This window comes from Theropithecus gelada, chromosome 15, assembly GCF_003255815.1.
Source record: "Theropithecus gelada isolate Dixy chromosome 15, Tgel_1.0, whole genome shotgun sequence".
Lineage (NCBI taxonomy): Eukaryota > Metazoa > Chordata > Mammalia > Primates > Cercopithecidae > Theropithecus > Theropithecus gelada.
The window spans coordinates 10,399,391-10,422,095 of record NC_037683.1 but is presented as its reverse complement, the minus strand read 5'-3'; the positions used below and the strand labels follow the sequence as shown (position 1 = coordinate 10,422,095).

The following is a 22,705-nucleotide window of genomic DNA, read 5'->3' as shown; positions in this document are numbered from 1 at the left end:
AAAAAAAAAAAAAAAAAAAAAAAAAAAAAAAGTAGGTCAGGGTTAATATTAAGAGGTACTCTTGGCTTGGCTGGGTGCAGTGGCTTACTCCTGTAATCCCAGCACCTTGGGAGGCTGAGGCGGGCACATCACGAGGTCAGGAGATCGAGACCATCCTGGCTAACACAGTGAAACCCCATCTCTACTAAAAATACAAAGAATTAGCCGGGCGTGGTGGCGGACACCTGTAGTCCCAGCTACTCGGGAGGCTGAGGCAGGAGAATGGTGTGAACCTGGGAGGTGGAGCTTGCAGTGAGCCGAGATCGCACCACTGCACTCCAACCTGGGCGACAGAGCGAGATTCCGTCTCAAAAAAAAAAGAGGTACTCTTCCCATTGAAAATACATCTTAGAAATAAGAATTTGGAAAGCTGTTAACCTGTATTTGACCCCTGCCAGGAGATGGTGGCACAACTAGTGTCTCCAGTCTTGAATGGAGGTAGCGCAGTCTTAAGATATGTAACTGATAACATCAAGCAAAATCTCAAAAGTTGTGAGAAAAATGTCATCACCAACCTTTGGGTGAAAACCTTGACCTATGTTAAAGTTTGGTGTGTTTTATGATCTGTTCAGCCGTTACTTTTCTCTAGAGGCCAAGCTCAGGACTAATGTGCTTACCAATGAATAACTTTTATCTTCCTTCCTAGGCATTAGATGAATTTGCAACTAAGCTAATTCAGAACAACCACTATGCAATGGAAGATGTGGCCACTCGCCGAGATGCTGTAAGTTTGTAGGTTCTTCATGCTTCTCCTTTTTGGTATGTGGGTCTCTCTTCTAAGATGTTCCAGTTAAGTCTCTTCAACTGGACATCCCTTTGGGCATAAACACTAGAGACTTACAGGGGATCCTTGTCTTTCAGCTGTTGAGCCGCCGCAATGCCCTTCACGAGAGAGCCATGCGTCGCCGGGCCCAGCTAGCTGATTCTTTCCATTTGCAGCAGTTTTTCCGTGATTCTGATGAGCTCAAGAGTTGGGTCAATGAGAAGATGAAAACTGCCACAGATGAAGCTTATAAAGTAATGTACTATTAGTGTTGCTGTGTAGCACTTGATTAGTAAGCTAAACACAGCTCTCACAAATAAATGATAGCTAAAGGACAAAATAAGGGATTCCAAAAACCACACTACTTAATGTAAGCCAACTGTTTTATACATTCCTCCATAAAGATAAGTATAAAGGTAATGCAAGGGAACTTGACATACTCAGGTTTAGATAGAAAGAATCCCCTTCTTTCTTTTATGGGCAGGATCCATCCAACCTACAAGGAAAAGTACAGAAGCATCAGGCTTTTGAGGCTGAGCTCTCAGCAAACCAGAGCCGAATTGATGCCTTGGAGAAAGCTGGCCAAAAACTGATTGATGTCAACCACTATGCCAAGGACGAAGTAGCAGCTCGTATGAATGAGGTGATCAGTTTGTGGAAGAAACTGCTAGAGGCCACTGAACTGAAAGGTAAGAGAAGATGTTCCATTGGATTGTGACATGCATGTTTGAGGAACTAAATACCCCTTTCTATGAAGTATTTTAGGGACATATACCCCTAAAGTAAGGTGAAGTGGATGACTTTGGCGTTAGGGATAATTTCCTGTGTAGGAATTACTTGGCTTAAGTTCTTGATAATAGTTTGGTAAATGTAGTTGAGCATACTGGTTGGTGAGGGAGTCTGAGTGAGAAGGAACAGAATTGGGCCTCGTTGCTGAAAATCAAAGTTCAGCTGAGAGCCAAGGGCATTTACTAATTCTCCAGTGTCCTTGTATCTCAAGGGGGTTAGAATGCTTCCAGTTCAACCTTGAGATGGTAGAGCAGAGGCTGCAATTGATATTTTCTTTCCCTTTGTGATGTAAGTGAAGGAATAAAATTCTGATCTATATAGTCCTTCACTAAGATGCTACTGTTCATGGGCAGTGTCGGCAGAAGGGTAATGCTAAGCAATAATAAATTAAACTTGCTTCCTTCCATAGGAATAAAGCTTCGTGAAGCCAACCAGCAACAGCAATTTAATCGCAATGTTGAGGATATTGAATTGTGGCTGTATGAAGTAGAAGGTCACTTGGCTTCGGATGATTACGGCAAAGATCTTACCAATGTGCAGAACCTCCAGAAGAAACATGCCCTACTAGAGGCAGATGTGGCTGCTCACCAGGTAGTGTGAGCTGGGGGCTGTGGTTGGGCAAGTGAATGCAGAAACCATAGGAGGGAGGAAAAGCCAGTAATTTCAGACTAAATGTGTTTTGGGAGGGATGAAATGTGTTGATTTTCTTAGATTACTCTGTGCTGCATGTGCTTCTGCTAAAATTAAATATCATCCCTTAGAGCTTTCCAGGAGCCTCAGATGAAGGAAGGAACTAGCAGAAAGAATACTCTCAGGGGTGGGAAAAAGACCTTATCAACTTTTCTTTGTATACGATAAAACCACACCCAAAGTAAAGTCAGCTCTGTCCTTTCACATTGCCAGGACCGAATTGATGGCATCACCATTCAGGCCCGCCAGTTCCAAGATGCTGGCCATTTTGATGCAGAAAACATCAAGAAGAAACAGGAAGCCCTCGTGGCTCGCTATGAGGCACTCAAGGAGCCCATGGTTGCCCGGAAGCAGAAGCTGGCTGATTCTCTGCGGTTGCAGCAGCTCTTCCGGGATGTTGAGGATGAGGAGACATGGATTCGAGAGAAAGAGCCCATTGCTGCATCTACAAATAGAGGTCAGTCTGCTTCCCTCAGGTAGGAATCAACTTGGGAAAGGCTATGCTGTTGTAGCATAGAGGGGATGCATGTCAGGATGGGCAGGGTCAAGTTTAAATTATCGAACTAGAACCATGGTGGTAGCTACGGATGACAAATCAGTGCTAACTTTTCTCTTCATGGTTGGATAACTGGGGAGTGGTGTCTGCTTTCAGGTAAGGATTTGATTGGGGTCCAGAATCTGCTAAAGAAACATCAAGCCTTACAAGCAGAAATTGCTGGACATGAACCACGCATCAAAGCAGTTACACAGAAGGGGAATGCCATGGTGGAGGAAGGTGAGTAATTGGCATCAGTGACGTGGCTTGGCGCTGCTCCTTGTATCTCCCCTTATTGCCAAGGGCGTGGCCATGTGGGCGTAACAGACCGGGCTCTGGGGCTGAATACCATCCCAATTCTTTTTTTTTTTTTTTTTTGAGACGGAGTCTCGCTCTGTCGCCCAGGCTGGAGTGCAGTGGCCGGATCTCAGCTCACTGCAAGCTCCGCCTCCCGGGTTCCCGCCATTCTCCTGCCTCAGCCTCCCGAGTAGCTGGGACTACAGGCGCCGCCACCTCGCCCGGCTAGTTTTTTTTTGTATTTTTTTTTTAGTAGAGACGGGGTTTCACCGTGTTCGCCAGGATGGTCTCGATCTCCTGACCTCGTGATCCGCCCGTCTCGGCCTCCCAAAGTGCTGGGATTACAGGCTTGAGCCACCGCGCCCGGCCCCCAATTCTTTACTGACTGTACGACCTGACCAGACCTTATCTTTCTGAGCTTGAATTTACCTTTTTTTTTTTTTTTTTGAGACGGAGTCTCACTCTGTCACCCAAGGTGGAGTGCAGTGGTGTGATCTCAGCTCACTGGAACCTCTGCCTCCCAAGTTCAAGCAGTTCTCCTGTTTCAGCCTCCCAAGTAGCTGGGACTGCAGGCACACACCACCATACCCAGCTAATTTTTGTATTTTTAATAGAGACAGGGTTTCACCATATTGGTCAGGCTGGTCTTGAACTCCTGACCTCAGGTGATCCACCTGCCTCGGCCTCTCTGAGTGCTGGGATTACAGCTGTGAGCCACCGTGCCCGGCTCTGAGCCTGAATTTCTTATCTGTGAAATGGGGATGACAACACCTCTCCTGACTCAGTAGTGAGTAAGTGAAACCAAGTAGGGAAAGAGCTGAAAGAGGGCCTGCACATGCCAGTCTCAGTAACTGAGTGCTGCAGTGGTACTGTTACTAGTCTTTATGATACTATCACTAATGCCAACTTGCAATATCTGCTTCTTAGAGTCTAGGTAGAGGTCATGGTTTGAGGAGGCAAAAAATGAAAGAGTCCTTTAAAGGGTTAGAACCTGAGCCTCTCAAAAAAGTTGGAATTATGAAAGGGCACAGCTCACCAAAACATAGTAATGAAAGTGCCGTGAACACACAGAAAAACTTCTTTTTGTCCTTCTGTAATGTGTCAACATAGTTTTTGTTACCCTCTTTCCCTACCCGCCTTCCAGGCCATTTTGCTGCAGAGGATGTGAAGGCCAAGCTTCACGAGCTGAACCAAAAGTGGGAAGCGCTGAAAGCCAAAGCCTCCCAGCGTCGGCAGGACCTGGAGGACTCTCTGCAGGCCCAGCAGTACTTTGCTGATGCTAATGAGGCCGAATCCTGGATGCGGGAGAAAGAACCCATTGTGGGCAGCACTGACTATGGAAAGGACGAAGACTCTGCTGAGGTAACCAGGCTTGGGAAGCATCTTACCTGCCAGGGAAGTGGAACAGGGCTTGTACTGAGAAGGAAGTTAGGAGAAGTAGTGATGCATGGGAGCTGTACATCACAATGATTGTTTTTAAAGATGTTTTGGAATCCATTTTTTACTTCGTTTTTTTTTTTTTAAGACAGGGTCTCACTGTTGCCCAGGCTGGAATGCAATGGTATAATTGTGGCTCACTGTAGCCTCAAACTCCTGGACTCAAGCGATCCTCCTGCCTCAGCCTCCCAAGTAGTTGGGACTATAGGCAGGTAGCACTAGGCCTAGCTACGCTTTTTAATTTTAATGTTATTTTTAGTAGAGATAGGGTCTCACTATGTTGTCCCATCTGGTTTCAAACTCCTGGCCTCAAACGATCCTCCTGCCAAGGCTTCCCAAAATGCTGGCATGATAGGAATGAGCCACCCCTCCTGGCCCATTTTTTACTTTTTTTTTTTTTTGAGATGGAGTCTTGCTCTGTCGCCCAGGCTGGAGTGCAGTGGCTGGATCTCGGCTCACTGCAAGCTCCGCCTTCCGGGTTTATGCCATTCTCCTACCTCAGCCTCCCGAGTAGCTGGGACTACAGGCACCCGCCACCTCGCCTGGCTAGTTTTTTTGTATTTTTTAGTGGAGACGGGGTTTCACCGTGTTAGCCAGGATGGTCTTGATCTACTAACCTCGTGATCCGCCTGTCTCGGCCTCCCAGAGTGCTGGGATTACCGCTTGCGCCACCGCACCCGGCCTTTTTACTTTTTATTATGAAAATTTAATCATACCTAAAGGAGAGAGAAGATGATTGTCACTCACCTTCAACCATTAACATTTGCCATTCTTGTTTCATCTATGTGAAACCATATGTGTGTTTACATACATACTAACATACCAACATGCACGCATATGCATATACGTAGCTACAAACATACCAGCATACACATGTACATACCAATGTGCACATATACGCACATACCAACATGCACACATATATACATAGATGTACTTGGTTTTTTATGGTTATCTGTTTTTTGACTAAAATTTTCAAATTTTATTCATAAAGGTCTAGGTATAGTTCCTGTACCTAGCTCTTTCCAATCTTCACAAAAACTAGAATGAGTTGAATTTTTCCTTTTTTATTTTTTTAGGACAGAGTCTCACTCTGTCATCCAGGTTGAAGTGCAGTGGCACAATCTCGGATCACTGCAACCTCTGCCTCCCGGGTTCAAGCAATTCTTCTGCCTCAGCCTCCCGAGTAGCTGGGATTATAGGTACCCGCCACCACACCCAGCTAATTTTTTTTGTATTTTTAGTAGAGATGGGGTTTCACCACATGGGCCAGTTTGGTCTTGAACTCCTGACCTGAAGTGATCTGCCTGCCTTAGCCTCCCAAAGTGCTGGGATTACAGGCATGTGGCACCGCGCTCGTTCTGTCTCTGAGGCTGGAGTACAGTGATGCGATCACGACTCCCTACAGCCTTGACCTCCTGTGCTCAGCAGTCTTCCCTCCTCAGTCCCCTGAGTAGCTTGGAATATAGGCACGCACCATTACATCTGGCTAATGTTTGTATTTTCTGTAGAGATGAGGTTTCACTATGTTGCCCAGGCTGGTCTTGAACTCCTGGGCTCAAGCTGTCTGCCTGCCTCAGCCTTCCAAAGTGCTGGGATTACAGACATGAGCTGCTGTGCCCAGACCAGGATGAGTAGGCTGTAATCATAATATATATGATTGTCCCAAAATATGGGAAACTTGAAAAACTTTGAAAATGGTATTAGCACTGTAAGAAGGGCAGGAGGTGATCACATCATTGTGTAACTGAGAAAGGCTGTTGAGGCAGGATGGCAGGTTGGTGAGGCAGTGGAGGATGGGAGGCTTCAGCCCCTGTGCAGTGCTCCACGTGTGGTTTTGGTTTCAGGCTCTACTGAAGAAACACGAAGCTTTGATGTCAGATCTCAGTGCCTATGGCAGCAGCATCCAGGCTTTGCGAGAACAAGCACAGTCCTGCCGGGTAAACCTGTAACAGTTTATGGGTTACTGGAAGGAGGCCTTGGGGGCTGGGAAAGTGGAAGGATCCAGATGCTGTCAACAGGTGTTCCTATCATAGGCAACATTTGACTCTGCTATTAACTCTTGTGACAAAGGTTTACAGAGAGTTTAGAATGAGATTTTTTTTTTTTTTCCTGAGACAAAGTCTCACTCTGTCACCCAGGCTGGAGTGCAGCGGCCGACCTCGGCTCACTGCAACCTCTGCCTCCCAGGTTCAAGCGATTCTCCTGACTCAGCTTCCCGAGTAGCTGGGATTACAGGTGTTCACCACCATGCCCAGCTAAAATTTTTTTTTTTTTTTTTGAGATGGAGTCTTTTTTGAGATGGAGTCTCACTCTGTCACCCAGGCTGGATGGAGTACAGTGGCACGATCTTGGCTCACTGCAAGCTGCGCCTCCCAGGTTCACGCCATTCTCCTGCCTCAGCCTCCTGAGTAGCTGGGACTACAGGCGCCTGCCACCACACCCGGCTGATTTTTTGTATTTTTGGTAGAGACAGGGTTTCACCGTGTTAACTAGGATGGTCTCGATCTCCTGACCTCGTGATCTGCCCGCCTCGGCCTCCCAAAGTGCTGGGATTACAGGCGTGAGCCACCGCACCTGGCGGAGATGAAGTCTTGCTAGAGTGCAGTGTCACGATCTCAGCTCAGTGCAACCTGTGCCTCCCAGGTTGAAGCAGTTATCCTGCCTCAGCCTCCTGAGTAGCTGGGATTACTGGTGCCCGCCACCACGCCTAGCTAATTTTTGTATTTTTAGTAGAGATGGGGTTTCACCATGTTGGCCAGGCTAGTCTCAAATTCCTGACCTCAAGATCCGCCTGCCTCAGCCTCTCAAAATGCTGGGATTGTGGGCATGAGCCACCGTGCCCGGCCCTAATTTAAAATAAGATTTTTTTTTTTTTTTTGAGGCAGAGTTTCACCCTTGTTGCCCAGGTTGGAGTGCAGTGGCACAATCTTGGCTCACCGCAACCTCCACCTCCCAGGTTCAAGTGATTCTCCTGCCTCAGCCTCCCGAGTTGCTGCGGTTACAGGCATGCACCACACCTGGCTAATTTTGTATTTTTAGTAGAGATGGGGTTTCTCCATGTTGGTCAGTCTGGTCTCAAACTCCCAACCTCAGGTAATTTGCCTTGGCCTCCCAAAGTGCTGGGATTGCAGGTGTATGCCACTGCGCCCAGCCAAAATGAGATTTTTTTTTAAAGATACCAAAAATTTAAAGTTCTTGGATCAGATTTTATTGGTAGCTTCAGTGAAGAACTCTCATGAGTGTATATTTGGTAAATTTGGTACAGCTGGTGACATTTGAAACTGCTGTGTACTTAGATGACTCAGCGTGGACCTGTTTTTACAATGTTTGCCCTTTCTTTGGATTTTTAGCAACAAGTGGCCCCCATGGATGACGAGACTGGGAAGGAGCTGGTCTTGGCTCTCTACGACTATCAGGAGAAGAGTCCCCGAGAGGTCACCATGAAGAAGGGAGATATCCTTACCTTACTCAACAGCACCAACAAGGCAAGGCACAGAGAGTGGCTGCTGTTTGTTCCGCACTAGCACCTCCATGTATGCTCAATTGGGTTTCTGTGGGTTGTGTGTCTCCCTGAAATGAAAAGGCTTAGAATTCAAAGAGATAAGTTTCCTTACCAGTCCCCGACATGATATACATTTATGCAGTACTGTGTATGATCAAGAAGTTAATCTGTCTTCTTGAATACCTGCAAGAAGCATAGATAATCACGCTCAGAAGGATAGCTTATTTTCACCATTGAGTATCTCTAGGTGGAATTCTTGACCTGTCGAGCCAAAGTTTGCTGTATAACTTGGACCTGTTGGTTCTTACTCCAGACTACAGGCTACATCTCAGCCCAGCAGATCATTGAAGACAGCTGTGACCTCACCCCGCAGGCTTTGTCTTCTCCAGGCTAAATAATGACAATAATAAATCCATCCTGGTCCATCAGCCTTTCTTCCCTAACACACTCTGAGTTGTCGGTGGCCTTGAAGCGTCCACAGATTATCTGACTGATCCTGAAAGAGGCCTGCCTTCCGTTTTAGTTAAGGCTGGAGAAATGTCGTTGGCCATTTTTAAGAGCCAATTTATTCCCACTCCCACACCTTATTTATCCTTGTCATGATACTTTGAGGAATCCTGTGATTCTTATCTTTCTATTGATTCTAATTTAAACTTAAACCAACTTGTGGTCTAGCTTTGGTTTATATAAAGCAGCATTGCCCAGTAGAACTTTCTGTGATGGTGGAAATGTAAGGTGTCTGTGCTGCCTCTGCAGTAACTACTAGCTACGTGTGATAGTGGGCCCTTAAAATATGGCTAGTACAACTGAGTGTTTTATTTAATTGAATTATAACTCGATGAGGCCGGGCATAGTGGCTCACGCCTGTAATCCCAGCACTTTGGGAGGCCTAGACGGGAGGATCGCTTGAGCCCAGGAGTTCGAGACCAACCTGGGGCACATAGCAAGACCTCATTTTTTTTTTTTTTTTTTTTTCAAGATGGAGTTTTGCTCTGTTGCCCAGGCTGGAGTGCAGTGGTGCGATCTCAGCTCACTGCAAGCTTCGGTTCCCGGGGTCACACCATTCTCCTGCCTCAGCCTCCCAACTAGCTGGGACTACAGGCGCCCACCACCACGCCCAGCAAATTTTTTGTATTTTTTATTAGAGATAGGGTTTCACCATGTTAGCCAGGATGGTCTCAATCTCCTGACCTCTTGATGTGCCCACCTCAGCCTCCCAAAGTGCTGGGATTACAGGTGTGAGCAACCGTGCTTGGCCTGAGACCTCATCTCTATTTATATTTTAAAAAAAAAAAGGCCGGGCGCGGTGGCTCAAGCCTGTAATCCCAGCACTTTGGGAGGCCGAGACGGGCGGATCACGAGGTCAGGAGATCGAGACCATCCTGGTTAACACGGTGAAACCCCGTCTCTACTAAAAAATACAAAAAACTAGCCGGCCAGGGTGGCGGACGCCTGTAGTCCCAGCTACTCGGGAGGCGGAGGCAGGAGAATGGCCTGAACCCGGGAGGCGGAGCTTGCAGTGAGCTGAGATCCGGCCACTGCACTCCAGCCTGGGTGACAGCGCGAGACTCCGTCTCAAAAAAAAAAAACCAGGCGTGGTAGTTCACGCCTGTAATCTCAGCTCTTTGGGAAGCTGAGGCGGGTGGATCACAGTGTCAGGAGATCAAGACCATCCTGGCCAACATGGTGAAACCCCGTCTCTACTAAAATAAAAAAAATTAGCTGGGCGTGGTGGCGCATGCCTATAGTCCCAGCTACTTGGGAGGCTGAGGCAGGGGAATCACTTGAACCCGGGAGGCAGAGGTTGTAATGAGCCAAGATGGTGCCACTGCACTCTAGCCTGGTGATAGAGCAAGACTCCATTTCAAAAATAAAAAGTTCTAACTCAATGAAAGTTCAGTGGGCACATGTGGCTGGTGGCTCCAGTGTTAAATAGCACAGTTCTGGAGCATCTAAGTGGAGAGAAGCCTGGCCTTGGTGGCAGGCAGCATTGCTCTTCTGCCTATGACCCTCTGTGGGTGTGGTAGGTGAGGAAGGGACTGAATTATCAGACCTTATGCAAAGTGACTTTAATATTGTTTTGGGCCTCTTAAAACAATTAATGCTGTCTTGTGTGTGCACACACATGACCTCCTTGGATTCTCCGTCTCAGAGAAGGAATTTGTTTTCAGTTCTCTGTCTTTTTTCTTTAGGATTGGTGGAAAGTGGAAGTGAACGATCGTCAGGGTTTTGTGCCAGCTGCTTACGTGAAGAAATTGGACCCCGCCCAGTCAGCCTCCCGGGAGAATCTCCTGGAGGAGCAAGGCAGCATAGCGCTGCGGCAGGAGCAGATTGACAATCAGTAAGGATGAAACTGGGGGCCACAAGGACCAGGCGTCCCACAGGCGTACTCTGTTCCACATGGGCCGAAGCTTAGGCGTGTCCTGAGGCTCCTGGAGCCCACCTGCATGCCTCCTGCTGTCTCCACCCCACTTTGAGCCCACAGACCTCCCTGTTTGGGTCTCAAATCCCTGACTGATGACTTATTTTGCTTTGTTTTTTTTCCACCAGTGTTCATGAGTTTTTCCTAAACAGAATTTTTCTTTTTTTTTTTTTTTTTTTTTGAGACGGAATCTCGCTCTGTCGCCCAGGCTGGAATGCAGTGGCCGGATCTCAGCTCACTGCAAGCTCCGCCTCCCGGGTTCACGCCATTCTCCTGCCTCAGCCTCCCGAGTAGCTGGGATTGCAGGCGCCCGCCACCTCGCCCGGCTAGTTTTTTGTATTTTTTAGTAGAGACGGGGTTTCACCGGGTTAGCCAGGATGGTCTCGATCTGCTGACCTTGTGATCCGCCCGTCTCGGCCTCCCAAAGTGCTGGGATTACAGGCTTGAGCCACCGCGCCCGGCCCAACAGATTTTTTTTAATCATTGCCATTTGTCTTTTGGTTTGAGATGCTTTTCGAAATTGGATATTCAGATTCTACACCCCTACAGCTCTGTCCACTTTGAAAAGCTGCTTTCAGAGCTTTTCTCTCTGCCATAGCTTTGAGTTCTGAGAATGGAATTTTGTAATGAAATGGCTCTGTTCTCTTTCCTGTAGCTGAGCCCCCATATTGCCCTGTGTCCCTCCTTCAGGGTATTTCTGACTCCACTAGTGGAATCAGCAGTTTTGGACACTTGAGAAGTATCCAGGAAATACATTCCCACTAGAGTTTGGGTAGAATAGTGGAATTTTTGGATTCCAGTGATCCTCAGTAAGATCAGAGTTATTTGTCCACTTATAGATTCTGTTATTATTGAGATAAGAATGGAAGGTTTTGGTTTATATTCTTTTTTTTTTTTTTTTTTTTTTGAGACAGAGTCTCGCTCTGTCACCCGGGCTGGAGTGCAGCGGCATGATCTTGGCTTACTGCAACCTTACCTCCCAGATTCAAGCGATATCCTGCCTCAGCCTCCCAAGTAGCTGGGACTGCTGGCATGTGCTACCACACCCAGCTAATTTTTGTATTTTTAGTAGAGACGGGGTTTCGCTGTGTTGGCCAGGCTGGTCTGAAACTCCTGACCTCATGATCCACCCGCCTTGACCTCCCAAAGTGCTGGGATTATAGGCGTGAGCCACCGTACCCGGCCTTGGTTTGTATTCTTACCAGCAGTCTGGGTCATAAATATAAGAGGAAAAAGTAGATCAAATATATGGCTAAATTGCTTGTTAGCTCTCAGTAAAATTTCTTTCTAAGGGTAGTCCAGTCTGTTCCCTGACCTTGCTCTGTGAAGTTACCAGTGTTTTCAGTACAGAAAAATCTGCCTTAAGCATGGCACACCTGTCAAGAAAATGAAGGTGAACTAACCCTGTAATTTTCCTGTTATTTCTTTACTGTCATTTCACTCATGGCTTAGAGTGCTCCTTAGAGCTGTTGAATGAGTCCGTATTTTCCCAACATTAAGCATCCACCATCATGGCACCAGTCGGAGCTGCCGCCTTTCATCCCTGTGGATTAATCCCACTAATTTGTGCATGCTTTTGCTGTGCCCCCTCTGTGCAGGACACGCATAACTAAGGAGGCCGGCAGTGTATCTCTGCGTATGAAGCAGGTGGAAGAACTGTGAGTAGGCTGAGAGTCTTGCAGAGCACCAGTGTCCACTGCTACCCTGTCCATTCTCCCTCTGCCGCTTCTCTTGAAGGCCTTTGTTCATCCAGAAAGATGAGGTGGTGGGAGGAACTGCCTGTCTGTGCAGCAGCTTTGCCTCACAAGGGAAGAGGTCGCGGTGCAGCTGTGTTGGTTGATGACTGCTTATCTCATTGGTTGCTTCCGTGTGCAGCTGTGTGTTCAGAGTGGTGTTGGTTCCCCCTCCTGTTGGTTTTTGTGGTGGACCAGCCACTATCAGCAGCAAACCTGAAGGCTTGTTCTGTAGTTTTCCTTAGTAGGAAGGAAATCATATGCTTCTCTTAAAGTGTTGTGATTCTTGGTAACTCATTGCTTTTTTATTTCACTTTGGGACACTTAGATTTGATGGTGATTCTAGTTTTTTTTAACTTTTAGTTTTTTATTGTTTGTTGTTTTCATGTTCAAAGATAATATTTCAGCCTTTTGTGTTTTAGTTCCCGAGGGTTAGAATATCCTTTGATTCTTAAGAAATCTTTCAAGTAACAGAATGGCACAGAGATACTCAGTAATGTGCCTGATTTTCCTTCCGAACTTGCCAAAACTTTCTGAGAACTGAATGTATCATTTTAGAAATGTCCTACTAATATGGAGATAAAACATCCTGTGTGAGGATATTTTAAAGCTCAGTGTACCTTCCCCCACCTCACCCCAGCCTGGGGGCTATTCAGAGAATTATAAAAGACAAAAAAAAAAAAACCCTCTGTATACATTCTGCCCAGCAAATTCATTTCATCTCTCCACTGTAGTTGCATGAACCCTGTGTTACTGTGCTAAGCGCTTGGTTTCAGTCATTTGTGGTTGTGTTGTTATAAGTGCAGAATTGGCCTGGAGATAAGTGTGCCTGGCTGTTCTAGCCACCTAGTTGTGAACAGTGTGTGCATATCTCTTAGGCTGTGGCGTGGGTACTTGGGATCCTCATCTTCATCTGATAACTCTGTTACTAGGGCATCATCATTACAAACTCGTAGCCTGGAATCCATATCTTGGAGACACTTCGTGGTTTGCCTTTATGTCAGCATTTACAAACTGCCTTCTTTGTCCCTCTTGTCTCCCTCTTGAATTCCATCAGATATCATTCTCTTCTGGAACTGGGTGAGAAGCGTAAAGGCATGTTGGAGAAGAGTTGCAAGAAGTTTATGTTGTTCCGTGAAGCGAATGAACTACAGCAATGGATCAATGAGAAGGAAGCCGCTCTGACAAGTGAGGAGGTCGGCGCAGACTTGGAGCAGGTTGAGGTGCTCCAGAAGAAGTTTGATGACTTCCAGAAGGTATGGGCAGTCTTCGAGCTCAGCTGAAAATTTATTTAAAGATTTTAGTCTCTTGATTTTTTTTTTTTTTTTTTTTTGAGATGGATTCTCGCTGTCATCCAAACTGGAGTGCAGTGGTATGACTTCAGCTCACTGCAACCTCTGCCTCCTGGGTTCAAGCGATTCCCATGCCCTAGCCTCCTAAGTATCTGGGATTACAGGTGCCCGCCACCATGTCCTGCTAATTTTTGTGTTTTTAGTAGAGACAGTGTTTCACCATGTTGGCCAGGCCGGCCTCAAACTCCTAACTTCAGGTGATACACCCGCCTCAGCCTCCAAAGTACTGGGATTATAGGCATGAGCTTCTGCGCCCGGCCGGAGTCTCTTGATTTCTGACTGCAAATTACTGGAATGCAAATTACATAGATTATATTCCATCATCTATGTAGCTATTTTTTTTTTCCAATTTTTTTTTTCTTTTGAGACAGAGTCACGCTTTCGTCGCCCAGGCTTGAAGTTCATTGGCACGATCTCAGTTCACTGCAACCTTCTCCTCCCAGGTTCAAGCAGTTCTCCTGTCTCAGCCTCCCGAGTAGCTGGGACTGCAGGGGCTCGCCACCATGCCTGGCTAGTTTTTGGGTTTTTAGTAGAGATGAGGTTTCACCATACTGGTCAGGCTGGTCTCAAACTGCTGACCTCAGGTGATCCACCTGCCTTGGTCTCCCAAAGTGCTGGGATTACAGGCGTGAGCCACCGCGCCCGGCCTCAGTTTTTTTTTTTTAAGACAGAGTCTCACTGTATTGCCCAGGCTGGAGTGCAGTGGCTCGATCTCAGGTCACTGCAACTTCGCCTCCCAGGCTCAAGTGATTCTCATGCCTCAGCCACCCGAGTAGCTGGGATTACAGGTATGCACGACCACGTCTGGCAAATTTTTGTATTTTTAGTACAGCCGGGGTTTTACCGTGTTGGCCAGCCTGGTCTTGAATTCCTGGCCTCAAGTGATCCGCCCACCTCAGCTTGACCCAAAGTGAGCTACCACGCCTGGCCTGTGCAGCTATTTTTAAAAGACTTTAATTGAAACCTTTTTGGACTAGTTTAGTTTTAAGGAAGGATATACTTTGTTCTCTACATGTTGTTATAAGAACTTTTCTAAGCCTAAACTACAATAGATGTGAAAGTACTCTTTTTTTTTAAAATTGGGGTAAATTCACAAAGCTAACCATTTTAAAGTGTACAATTCAGTGGTATTGAGTACATTCACAATGTTGTTCAACCACCACCTCTAGTTCTGAAACATTTGCATCACTTCAGAAGAAAACCACATATCTATCAAGCATTCATGTGCCATTCTCCCTAACCCCAGTGGCCCACGTAGCCACTCATCTGCTGCTTGCCTCCATATTTACCTATTCTGGACAATTTATATAAATGGAATCACGTTATGTGACTTTTTGTGACTGGCTTCTTTTGTTTATGTTTTCTTTCTTTTATTTATTTATTTTTGAGACAAGGTAGCATTCTGTTGCCCAGGCTGGAGTGCAGTGGCCCAGTCTCAGCTTACTGCAGCCTCCGCTTCCTGGGCTCAAGTGATCCTCCTGTCTCAGCCTCCTGAGTAGCTGGGACTATAGCTATGTACCACTATGCTCAGCTAATTTTTGTATTTTTTGTAGAGACAAGGTTTTGCCATGTTGCCCAGTCTGGTCTCGAACTCCTGAGCTCAGGCTGTCTGCCCACCTTGCCCTCCCAAAGTGCTGGGATTACAGGTGTGAGCCACTGCACCTGGCCCATAATGTTTCCAAGTTTCATTCTTTTTGTAGCACATGTCAGTACTCCATTCCTTTTTATAGCTGAATAATATTTGACTGGCACACTACACATTGTTTATCCATTCCACCACTTAAAAGTATTCTTTTTTTTTTTTTTTTCTTTTTGAGATGGAGTCTCGCTCTGTCGCCCAGGCTGGAGTGCAGTGGCCAGATCTCAGCTCATTGCAAGCTCCGCCTCCTGGGTTTACGCCATTCTCCTGCCTCAGCCTCCCGAGTAGCTGGGACTACAGGTGCCCGCCACCTCGCCCGGCTAGTTTTTGTAGTTTTTAGTAGAGACGGAGTTTCACCGGGTCAGCCAGGATGGTCTCGATCTCCTGACCTGGTGATCCGCCCGTCTCAGCCTCCCAAAGTGCTGGGATTCATTTAAAAGTATTCTTACAAAAAATTCAAATGAGGAGGAAGAGCTTCTATCTCCTATAGTAACTGTGCATTAAAATTTTATCTCGTTTTTACTTATTTTTTAGAGATAGGGTCTCACTCTCTCGCACAGGCTAGAGTGCAGTGGGATGATTGTAGCTCACTGTAACCTTGAACTCCTGTGCTCAAGTGATCCTCCCACCTCAGCCACCCGTGTAGCTGGGACTATGGACGTAGGCTACCACATCCATTTTTTTTTTTTTTTTTGAGACGGAGTCTCGCTCTGTCGCCCAGGCTGGAGTGCAGTGGCCGGATCTCAGCTCACTGCAAGCTCCGCCTCCCGGGTTTACGCCATTCTCCTGCCTCAGCCTCCCGAGTAGCTGGGACTACAGGCGCCCGCCACCTCGCCCGGCTAGTTTTTTTTGTATTTTTTTAGTAGAGACGGGGTTTCACCGTGTTAGCCAGGATGGTCTCGATCTCCAGACCTCGTGATCCGCCCATCTCGGCCTCCCAAAGTGCTGGGATTACAGGCTTGAGCCACCGCGCCCTGCCTCACATCCATTATTATAATTGAAAAAATTTTTCTGGCCAGGCCCAGCGGCGCATGCCTGTAATATCAGCACTTTGGGAGGCTGAGGCAGGCGGATCACTGGAGGTCAGGAGTTCAAGACCAGCCTGGCCAACGTGGTAAAACCCCATCTCTGCTGAAAATACAAAAAGTAGCTGGGCGTGGTAGTGCCTGGCTGTAGTCCCAGCTACTCAGGAGGCTGAGGCACGAAGGTCACTTGAACCCAGGAGGCGGAGGTTGCAGTGAGCCGTGATCATGCCACTGCACTCCAGCCTGGGCAACAGAGTGAGACTGAGTCTCATTAGAAGAACAAAAAAAAAAGAAAAAAAAAATTTCTGTAGAGATTGGGGTCTGGTTATGTTGCCCCAAGCTGGTCTTGAACTCCTTAAGCAATCCTCCTGCTTTGGCCTCCCAAAGTCCTGGGATTAAAGGTGTGAGCCACCACACCTGGCCTCTTCACATTTTAAAAACATTGTTTTGAAACCAAAAAGAGGTTTTAAAAAAGTCTCTATTTGATAAAAATATTTGCTGGGCATAGTGGTGTGTGCCTGTAGTCCAAGCTACTGAGAAGACTGAGGTAGGAGGATTGCTTGAGCCTGGGAGGTAGAGGCTGCAGATGGTTGCAATACTCCACTCCAGCCTGGGTGACAGCGAGACCCTGTCTCCAAAAAAACGAAAAAACTACAGTTAATGAAGTAAATTCGAGTCCAATAATTATCTGAGGGCTGGGAAAACCAATCCATAGGGATACCTGTTGAACAGATCCTTACAGCTTTTTTTCTTTGTTTTGTTTCTGTTTTGTTTTGAGACAGAGTCTTGCTCTGTTGCCCAGGATGGAGTGCAGTGGTGCGATTTCGGCTCACTGCAACCTCTGCCCCCCAACTCCCGCCACCTGTTCAAGAGATTCTCCTGCCTCAGCCTCCCGATTAGCTGGGATTACAGGCGCCTGCCACCGTGCCCGGCTAATTTTTGTATTTTTAGTAGAGACGGGGTTTCACCATCTTGGCCCGGCTGGTTTTGAACTCCTGACCTTGTGATCCACCTTGGCCTTCCAAAGTGTTGGGATTACAGGCGTGAGCCACCGCACCCGGCCTTTTTGTTTTGTTTTGTTTTTGAGATGGAGTTTCACTCTTCTTGCCCAGGCTGGAGTGCAATGGTGCGATCTCGGCTCACCGCAACCTCTGCCTCCCAAGATCAAGCGATTCTCCTGCCTCAGCCTCCCAAGTAGCTGGGATTACAGGCAAAGGCCCCCACACCCAGCTAATTTTGTACTCTTAGTAGAGAAAGGGTTTCTCCATGTTGGTTAGGCTGGTCTTGAACTCCCGACCTCAGGTGATCCGCCCACCTCAGCCTTCCAAGGTGCTGGGATTACAGGCGTAAGCCACCATGCCTGGCCATAGCTTATTTTTTTAATCCCTTTTTTTTTAAATAGGCCCTTGTAGAAGACTCCTTATAGTTTCAAGCCATAGTTTGTGATGTCTCCTTTGACTTTGGCTTGCTATTTTGGGTTTTAGTTATTATGGCTTTTGTTTTAAAGGACCTGAAGGCCAATGAGTCACGGTTGAAGGACATTAACAAGGTAGCTGAAGACCTGGAGTCTGAAGGTCTTATGGCAGAGGAGGTGCAGGCTGTGCAACAACAGGTAGGTGTCTCCATCTTGGAGTGAGGCTCTGTTGCTGTAAGGATGCAGCTTTGTTCTTCCTATGTCTGTCATAGCCCAACAAGCAGTGTTTCATAGCACAGAATTGTGGCTTGACTGTAGGTCAGGTCCTTTATGTGACCAAAACCATTTTGATTAACTTCTTTATACCAATATCCCTCATCTCTATTTGGTTCTGGGGGGGTCTTCTGTCTTCTCCGTAAGTCCATTAAATATTTAATGTTTATATAGCCATTAACTAATGGTAATTTCATAAGTTCCTCAAAGAAAAGGTTTATGTATAAATACTTGAAGTTCTGCTGGACATTTGGACTGGCATTTCCATTTGTCTTTTTGGAATTCTCTCCTGTTTCCAGGTTTGACCATAATGAGTATTCTTGAGAGATGTGTATTTCTTCTAATAATAAAACTGGTTTCTCTCTCTCCTTGTAGGAAGTGTATGGCATGATGCCCAGGGTAAGTTTCGGGTACTGTGTGTGGATCTTGAACATGAGAAGGGTTTAAACTTTGGTAAGAATATCCAGGCCAAGAACTTCATCAGAATTGCTGTTCCTTAACCTCCGATGCCTTTTGTGTGTAAAGATTTGTGGAAAACACCAAAAATTGATTTCTTTTTTTTTGAGACAGAGTCTCACTCTGTCACCCAGACTAGAGTGCAGTGGTGTGATCTTGGCTCACTGCAACCTCCACCTCCCAGGTTCAAGCAATTCTCCCATCTCAGCTTCCTGAGTAGCTGGAATTCCAGGCGTGTGGCATCACACCCAGCTAATTTTTGCATTTTTAGTACAGACGGGGTTTCACCATGTTGTCCAGGCTAGTCTCGAACTCCCAACCTCAGGTGATCCGCCCACGTCAGCTTCCCAGAGTGCTGGGATTACAGACGTGAGCCACCACTTCTGGCCCAGAAATTGATTTCTATTTACCATTCTTCAAAAGACAAAAAAATGTTGGGTTTTTTTGTTTGTTTTGTTTGTAAGAGATAGGGTCTTGCTTTGTTGTCCAGACTGGAGGTCAGTGGCTTTTCACAGCTACAGTTATAGCCTACTGCAGCCTCAAACTCCTGGCCTCAAGCAATCCTCCCACTTCAATCTCCCAATTATCTAGGACAACAGGCATGCAACACAAAGCGCAGCTCTTTAAAAAAAAAAAAAAAAAAAAAAAAGTCTTTATCTCTTCAGTTTTCTAAAACTTCTTCTATAGCTATCTTTAGGTTTGTTTATTACCCCTTTGCAGACAATCTTATGAGTACAACATAAAGAAAAGTTGGTGGTTTTCTTATTAAATTTCTTTATTCTCTCCATTTCTTCTACTGGATAAAAAGTTGGAATTTGTCTCTCCTGTTTGTTGGCTTAATTTTTCTTAACTAGCCTTGAAGTTTGTTACCAGCCAAACTATGGAGGGAGAATGCTGTTTTGATTAGTGTATTAATATCTGGGATCTCCCCTGGGGGAAACTAGAGTCATTAACTGGAAAGGTCAGGTGCTTTGTTGTTTCATGCTCAATTGCATGGCTGCCTAAATTACTCTTTCTCTGAATAGGATGAAACTGATCCCAAGACAGCCTCCCCGTGGAAGGTAAGGACTCTTTTGCAAATTATTGTTTTCAAGAGTTTTGTGAGAGCATGAAATATGTTGTGTCCTTTTCTGGTGTGCCTTTCTCTGAATATTCAGCTTGTCTTAAGTCTTTAGTCATTTCTGGACTTGTTTGGGGTGGTTTCTTTCTGAATCCGTTATCTCTTAAAATGTGATGCTTAATATACAAAAGCAGAGTGTCTACATCAAATGCTCAGTACAGTTAGGTTGCATTGATTACCCATGTTGGTGCAGCATATGCTGCAGCAGGGAGCACTGTGTGGTTGGCAGGGTCCCACCAGTAAGAGGCAGTCCAAAGGGAAATGACGTGAACACGAGAACAACTGCACCCGTAAAGGAGGGCAGGCCTTCATTCACCATCTGCTTGGCCTCTATCCTGTGGCCCAAGAAAGGCTTCAGAGATGCCCAATGCAGAGATGTAAAGGGAGGAATGAGACGTTTCCCCACTACAGTAGACATTTTTCTGGACAAATCCAGGTGTGAATATGGCTTAACCAGAATGGGCCATCCCTGACCAAGAATACAGGGGAAACGGTGTTTGTTTTGTTTGTTTGTTTGTTTGTTTGTTTGTTTGTTTGTGATGGAGTCTTGCCCTGTCAGCCAGGCTGGAGTGTGGTGGCGCAATCTCCGCTCACTGCAACCTCTGCCTCCCTAGTTCAAGCAATTCTCCTGCCTCAGCCTCCCAAGTAGCTGGGACTACAGGCATGTGCCACCATGCCTGGCTAATTTTTGTGTTTTTAGTAGAGACAGGGTTTCGCCATGTTGGCCAGGGTAGTCTTTAACTCCTGACCACAGGTGATCCACCCGCCTCAGCCTTCCGAAGTGTTGAGATTACAGGCCTGAGCCACAGCGCCCAGCCGGGGAGAAGGTTTTTTTTGTTTTTGTTTTTTGTTGTTTTTTTTGAGACGGAGTCTAGCTCTGTTGCCCAGGCTGGAATGCAGTGGCATGATCTGAGCTCGCTGCAACCTCTGCTTCCCAGATTCAAGCAATCCTCCTTCCTCAGCTCCCCCTAGTAGCTGGGATTACAGGCATGCACCACCATGCCTGCTAATTTTTGTATTTTCAGAAGAGTTAGGGTTTCACCACATTGGCCAGGCTGGTCTCAAACTCCTGACCTCAGGTGATCCGCCCACCTCGGCCTCCCAAAGTGTTGGGATTACTGGCCCGGCTGAGGTTTTTTATGTGATACATTTATAGCTGTGATTGTGTAACTGGTTGTGTGTGTCTCAGTTCTAGCATCTTCCCTCCTGACCCAGCTCTTCAGGAATACATCACTTAAGTTACAGGCAAGTTAGAGAGCAGATTCTGACTTTATAAAAGTAGATCTTTTGGCTAGGTGTGGTGGCTCACACCTACATTCCCAGCATTGCGGGAGGCTGAGACAGGTGGATGAGCCCAGGAATTGGAGACCAGCCTGGGCAACATGGCGAAACCCCAGCTCTACAAAAAACAAAACAAAACAAAAAAAAGTTTTAAAAAGAAAAAAGAAAGTAGGTCTTCTCCTCGTTAGTACAATGGTGAGTTGACAAGCAGATAAAAAAAAAGTAAAATTTTTAAAAGTGTATCCCCAGAAATATGAAGAAAGCATGAAAACCTTAAAACAAAAAGCCTCCCCCCAACAACCCTTCCATGTCCACCTTTGAACCCGCTCAGTCACCTTGTCTGACCTCTCCTGAGGACCTAGGCTGAGAGGGATCTGTGTCTTGTGGCCTCCTTCCCTGACTGGCTCTGACTATCCTCCTTGTTAAGTAGGTTTCTAATTGGGCCAGGCATGGGGGGTATACTTTTCCTTCTATTCAGCTTTCTCTCCTTTTCTCACTCTTCGCTTTTCTTACATAGCAAAACTTGATCATTGATTATATGAATGGGCAACAGCCTTACTTATGCCCTCAGCAGAATGTTTCTGATAACATAAGTATTCTTTCAGAAGTTTATTTTAGATACCTTTATAAATCCCAGTACCTCTTACTGGAGACAGTGGGTCCACCTTCTGACTCCTATAAACACACCAGTTGAAAATGTCACCTAGGGATGCCATGAGGACGTCTGCATCCAAGCTCAGCCATCTTGGCCTCCTTTTTTTTTTTTTTTTTTTTTTTTGTGAGACAGAGTCTTGCTCTTTCACCCAGGCTGGAGTGCAGTGGCGTGATCTCAGCTCACTGCAACCTCTGCCTCCTGGGTTCAAGCAGTTCTCCCGCCTCAGCCTCCTGTGTAGCTGGGATTACAGGCACCCGCCACCATGCCCAGCTAATTTTTATATTTTTGGTAGAGACGGGGTTTCACCATGTTGGCCAGGCTGGTCTTGATCTCCTAACCTCAGGTGATCCACCCGCCTTGGCCTCCCAAAGTGCTGGGATTACAGTCGTGAGCCACCATGCCCTGCCTCTTGTTCTTTACTCAAAGGGTTGTGAGCATTGTAACCTGGGCCAATTTGAGTTTCTTTCCAGTGAATTGGATGGACTGTAAGATCCTAAGGGACTTTATTTATTTGTTTTTATTTAATTTTATTTATTTATTTTTGAGACGGAGTCTTGCTCTGTTGCCCAGGCTGGAGTGCAGTGGCGCAATCTCAGCTCACTGCAACCTCTGCCTCCCAGGTTCAAGCGATTCTCCTGCCTCAGCCTCCTAAGTAGCTGGGATTACAGGCTCACACCACTGTGCCCAGCTAATTTTTGTATTTTTAGTGGAGACAGGGTTTCACCATGTTGGTCAGGCTGGTCTCAAACTCGTGACCTCAGGTGATCTACCCACCTCGGCCTCCGGAAGTGCTGGGATTACAGGCGTGAGCCACCGTGCCTAGCCCTAAGGGACTTTAGATTTTTAGAAGGATCTATATTGTTGACAGCTATATTGTTGAAATGTACATTGTTGAAAGCTAATTCACTGCTTTATTTTTTCCCTCTGGTAAAGCCATTGCCCTTCAATGGGGATACTGTTAAAAAGAACACCAACCCAATAACTATAATTAGAAATGAAAGTGATTATTAGTGCTCCTGACTGTTAAATAGTCTCAGCTGCCAGCATTTGTTAAATTAGGGTTTGTTTTTTTTTTTCTGGAATATTCTCCTGTAGTATAGACAAGAAAATGATATTAATCATTAGTCTTTTAGGTATTTTTCTGTCCAGCTAGCTGCTGGAATTGTGATTTTTACCATTCTCTTTTCACTCTTCATCAGATAAAATTAATTACTGAGCTGAGTCTAATTGTGCATTTTGGGTATTTTCATGACCTTCTAGTAGTTGACGCTTCTACTGAT

The 22,705-nt window shown here is 46.2% G+C and overlaps 1 protein-coding gene across 7 annotated transcripts in view; it reads left to right on the top strand.

Moving 5' to 3' along the window:
• The window catches only part of SPTAN1 (spectrin alpha, non-erythrocytic 1), a 71,599-nt gene that overhangs the window by 15,578 nt on the left and 33,316 nt on the right, over nt 1-22,705 (top strand). For 4 of the 7 annotated variants that reach the window (XM_025360336.1, XM_025360331.1, XM_025360333.1 and 1 more), the window contains exons 12-26: nt 686-763; nt 901-1,056; nt 1,287-1,491; nt 2,001-2,182; nt 2,495-2,738; nt 2,934-3,056; nt 4,258-4,475; nt 6,398-6,490; nt 7,904-8,038; nt 10,248-10,396; nt 12,076-12,135; nt 13,268-13,466; nt 17,734-17,838; nt 18,289-18,312; nt 19,395-19,430. In XM_025360336.1, coding sequence (XP_025216121.1) covers nt 686-763; nt 901-1,056; nt 1,287-1,491; nt 2,001-2,182; nt 2,495-2,738; nt 2,934-3,056; nt 4,258-4,475; nt 6,398-6,490; nt 7,904-8,038; nt 10,248-10,396; nt 12,076-12,135; nt 13,268-13,466; nt 17,734-17,838; nt 18,289-18,312; nt 19,395-19,430 — 2,007 coding nt within the window. The remainder of the gene's footprint in view (nt 1-685; nt 764-900; nt 1,057-1,286; nt 1,492-2,000; nt 2,183-2,494; nt 2,739-2,933; nt 3,057-4,257; nt 4,476-6,397; nt 6,491-7,903; nt 8,039-10,247; nt 10,397-12,075; nt 12,136-13,267; nt 13,467-17,733; nt 17,839-18,288; nt 18,313-19,394; nt 19,431-22,705) is intronic. The other 3 variants (XM_025360338.1, XM_025360337.1, XM_025360332.1) reach the window with 1 other exon arrangement.